Source organism: Alligator sinensis, unplaced genomic scaffold (genome assembly GCF_000455745.1).
Source record: "Alligator sinensis unplaced genomic scaffold, ASM45574v1 scaffold857_2, whole genome shotgun sequence".
Taxonomy (NCBI): Eukaryota; Metazoa; Chordata; order Crocodylia; family Alligatoridae; genus Alligator; species Alligator sinensis.
This window is the reverse complement of record NW_005842261.1, coordinates 572,932-577,605: the sequence shown is the minus strand read 5'-3', so window position 1 is coordinate 577,605 and position 4,674 is coordinate 572,932. Positions and strand designations below refer to the sequence as shown.

Below are 4,674 nucleotides of genomic sequence, written 5' to 3'. Positions count from 1 at the left end.
CCGCCGCCGCCGCCGCACCCGGGCCCGGGCCCGTGTCCGCGCTGCTCCGCGACCTCTCCGCGCTCAAGGCCGCCGTCATCGCCGCCTGCGCCCTCAGCGCCGCCCTCGTCGCCTGCCTGCTGCTGCGCCTCTGCAGGTACCGGCACCGGCACCCCCGGGCACTGCCGAGCCCAAATCACTGGGGAGTGGGGAACCCCCAGTCACTGGAAACCCCCTGTTGCTAGGGAACCAGCATCATTGGGGAGTGGGGAACCCCCATTCACCAGGGAAACCCCATTGTTGGGGAGCGGGGAACCCCCCCAGTCACTGGGGAACCCCTGTTGCTAGGGAACCAGCATCATTGGGGAGTGGGGAACCCCCATTCACCAGGGAACCCCATTGTTGGGGAGCGGGGAACCCCCCCAGTCACTGGGGACCCCCTGTTGCTAGGGAATCAGCATCACTGGGGAGTGGGGAACCCCCCATTCACTAGGGAACCTGCATTACTGGGGAACTCTGTCACAGGTGAACCCCCCTCCCCAGACACTGGGGGATAGGTGCTAGGCAGCTGCCCCCCCCCCACTGGGGAGGACCCGTGGCAGGGACACCCTACACTGGGGAGCTCCCCCCTGTCCGAGGGACCCTTGCCTCCAGGACTGTCTGGGATTGAGGGGATCCCCACTGGGGTCAGGAGCAGCTAGGGGGCACAGATCACACCAGCAAGGAGGATCCTTGGCCTTCCTTGCTGGGGTTGGGACTCGGAGGGCCTCTCTGGGCTGGGTCAGGAGGGGGTGGGAGGCTTGGGAGCCCACAACCTTGTCCCCCTTCACAGGGATCTCATGGCTGCCTAGGCCTAGGTGAGGCTCCCCTGCAGGCAGGGGATTGTCTGGGCAGAAAGGTGCCCTCTTTGTCCGCTTCCATCCCCACCAACCAGGTGGCAGCTGCCTTTCCTCGTGCCTGGGTTCCTCTGGACCTGCCCCATGCACTGGCACCAGTGCTTTGGGCTGAGAAGCCTGGGGAAAGCAGGGACCAGGCCATCACCTGCTGGTAGCCTTATTTCCTGTCTTCCTCAGTCCTTTCCTACATTTAGTCTCCAGGAAAAAACAAACAAACAAAAAACCTTGCTTGATTCAGTCAAAACCCAGTGACAATCTCCTGGAGCAGTTGCCGTGGCCAGCATGCAGCTTGCATAGAGCTCAGCAAGCTTGCAGAGCAGAGGCTCTCCGTCAGACTTGCACTAGCTTTACAATAGCCCTCCGTAACCGCCAGGCCCTGCACTGACACATTACTGGCCAGGTGTCTTAAGCTGTTCCGTGTGCACCTGTCATCCTGACCCCTCTTTGGGACTTCAGCAAACTGCTGGATTGTCAAAGGTCTCTGATGACATGGACATTGGAGAGCAGGAAATTCAGCAATGCAGGAGTGAGGCAGTATCTTGCTGGGGTGCCCAGTGCTCTTTGGAATAGACCCCCTGCTCGCAGCATGTCTAGATCTGTGTGCTCTCTGCAGGCTTTTCACTTTTAGTCACCAGAGAGGAAATGGGAGACTCCCAAGGCTGCTGGTTGTAGAATCGCAGTCTTTACCCAACTTGGTCTGTTAGGCTGGAGTCCCTTCTTGAACCATCCTTTGTAATAGCTGTAATTTTGCTGGAGATCCCTAAACTTCTGTCGAGTCGGAAACAAAACCAAAGCAAAAAAATGTGATGTTCCCTCCCGTGTTCTTGAACACTAATTTGGAAGTAGATTTCTTCGGCAGCAGGCCTCTGCTTTGAACGTGTCTGCAGGTTCTGGGCTATCTGTATTTGGGGTGTAGTTACCAGATGTGGGGATATATATAGGTGGCTTTGTGTTTCAGCTGAACTGTTCTTGGCCTGAAGCCCACAGACTTAGGTTTGGCTCAGGGAGGGGCCACAAAACAAGTAGGTGGAATCTTGTAACCTTTATACAGGTGCTCCAGGAGTTGGGAGCGCTTTAATTAGAGTGGCTTTGAGAGCTGCTCTAATTAAAGCACCTGGAGCATCTTGTGCATTAGCATCGCCATACTTAAAAATGGTGGTGGTGGGGGGCGCTTTATGTAAAGCTCGTCAAATGAGCTTTAAATGAAGTGCCCCCGCTGCCATTTTTAACCACGGGGACGCTGATGCACGAGACACTGGAGGTCGCTGGAGCGTGGCAATTGCCACGCTCCAGCAGACTCGATTAATTGAGTCTGCTCAGACAAGCTGTAATTGTAGTGCATCGGAGCAGCCTTGCTGCTCATGTATAGGCACCCTTGGGTTGTGGAACTGCTTTGGCCACGGTCCTGCCAGCCTTTGCACCTGCTCTCCTTGATGGGGTTCAGAGAGTGGACTTGTTAGTCCATCTAGTAAGTCTGTCCTTGCTGGGATATGCATGGCTACGTTGGTTAACACTTGAAACTCTGGTGTTCTTCACAGCATGCAATCCTATAAAAGTCAATTGTATCTTACAATAGGGGCTAAAAGGCATCACCTGCACATGTATATAGGGAATACAAGTTCTCGTTCCAAACAGCTTACAGTCTAGGAGAGTGCTTCGCTCTTGTCTGTTCACTCCTGACTTCACGATGGAAACCTGTGAAGCTTCAATAGTTAACAGGAATTCTGACTGATAGGTGTGTGCAAAAGAAAACAACCTGCAGCGTTGACTCATATAACTGGCTCTCCAGGAAATGGCAGTTGTTAGAGAGGGATGAAATCATGTCCCTTGCTTTAAGTAAGAGGCTGTTAAACAGGTTCATTTTGCAAATAGTTCTTCCCTCTAATCATAAGCAGCTTCTCTGCATTTGGCCTGGTGGTACCAACTGGCTGTTCTAGGCCTTCCCTGCTCTGTACCTTTGTAATCTTAATTTATCAATGCAGGAGGAGGAGGAGAGTTTCCGTGAATACTGTTCTAAAGAATTCAGGCAGGCAGGAACCCCAGGAAATTGGGATGTGGCATTAACTTTTTCCAGGGAACAAATGTTGAAAGATTTTTCTCTCGTCTTTCAGCAGCTGGCACAGTAAAGCAAGATGCGACTTGCCCAAGGCAAGACATTTGGTTTAGAAGCAAGTAAACAAAAATAGATTTTTTTTTTTTTTAAATGGCTATTCTTATCATGATCGTTGGCTTTTCCAGCATTGCACGCTGGAACTGCTTGGGAGAGCGTATATGTATTGCTGCTTAAGGGGACTGTACAGACAACACAGCTGATTGCTAAAAGCAGTGTAAAGGAGTGTGAGTTCTAGTCTTGGCTCTTCCCCTAATTGACCATAAGCAAGTCTAGTCTCCTTGCCTCAGTTGGTCCACATCTAAAAGATTCAGGAGTTCCCAGGATAGCATTCCTGATATTTCAGTAAAAACCAAATAGCCTCAAACTGTAAAACCCAGTGTTTCAAGCTTTATCCCTACATCACTTGGAAGCCAAATAAAACCCCAAGTCCAAATGTATGGAACAACGAGGGCAAGGGCAATAGCTGAACAAAAGCAACAGAGATGCTCAGGGAGATGGATGGAGCAGCTGCTTGACCAACTAAGAAGGCTAGGACTCCCCAGTTTGGAAAGGCTGAGTGGGGATAGGATAGCACTCTATATATAAAATGACCAAAGGATGGATAAAGTGAATTAGGGAGCTGTTTATTTACCAAATCCCAGAATACAAGAACTAGGCGATACCCACTGAAATGATCAGGCGGTAGGCTTAAAACAGAGATATGAGAGTACTTTTTTTAATGGAGCATGTCGTGTGCTTTGGGAACTCACTGCAACCAGAAGTTAGAGAAGCAGATAGCACAGCAGGGTTCAAACAGGGATTAGACACATTCATGGAGAACAAGTCCATGAGAAACTATGCAAACTATGAAAAATAGAACAATCGGGTATGTCTTCTCTCAGCTCCCTAAATGAGCGATCCAATAGGGAGGGTACAACATGATATGGGTCACTCTAGATATGCCCCATTCATATACTTCTTCTCTAAAGCATCTACTACTTGATACCATAGGCTGGAAACTGGGCTGGTGGACCATTGGCCTGACCCAGGACACTTAGGTTATCATGAATCACCTTTAACGGGAAGCACTGCTGAGATTTCCCATGCCAGACTTATTCCCTGCATGCATTGCTTGTGGTTGTAGCAGTGTTCAACTTATATAAAAGATTCCCATTATCGGGATCTCTGCCATGCCTTTAATAGAGACAGAAGGGCAGTTCAGACAAGGCAGCTTTAAACTTCTGAGCGCAGCTCTTTATCTGGCCCAGGCTTTTGTGTGTAAACCATTACTCAAGTAGCAAAATGAGACAAGAAAAATCAACAGCTATGCTTGTACCATGTCAAGCTTAGAGCTGGCAAAATAGACTGGGGAAGAATTCTGTTGTAGAAGAGATCAAGGATTTGCCTTCAATAAAATGAAAAGGCTTTCTTCATCAGAATGAAAGCTTTGCTCAACCCTTTTTTTTTTAAAAAACGTGTAATGGGGTTTTTTTTTTTTTTACTACTGTTGTGGATTCCTATTAGGGATTTTGCTGAAATCTTTGGTTAAACCTTTGCTATGAAATTACTCTATTTTTCTGGAAGTTAACTATCCATTTAGACATGGACTGTTTGAGATGGAATGAATAAGGGCTAGATTGGTTTCTTGCCCTTTCCCCAGCTTTCTAACTTGAGTTTTTTTGTGTGCAATGACAACATTTAAACGTG

The 4,674-nt window shown here is 49.1% G+C and overlaps 1 protein-coding gene across 1 annotated transcript in view; it reads left to right on the top strand.

The window, feature by feature from the left end:
• Nucleotides 1-4,674, top strand: part of FAM174B (family with sequence similarity 174 member B) — a 31,039-nt gene that overhangs the window by 5,426 nt on the left and 20,939 nt on the right. The window contains exon 3 of the mRNA XM_006027699.2: nucleotides 2-136. Within this exon, the coding sequence (XP_006027761.2) occupies nucleotides 2-136 (135 nt within the window). The remainder of the gene's footprint in view (nucleotide 1; nucleotides 137-4,674) is intronic.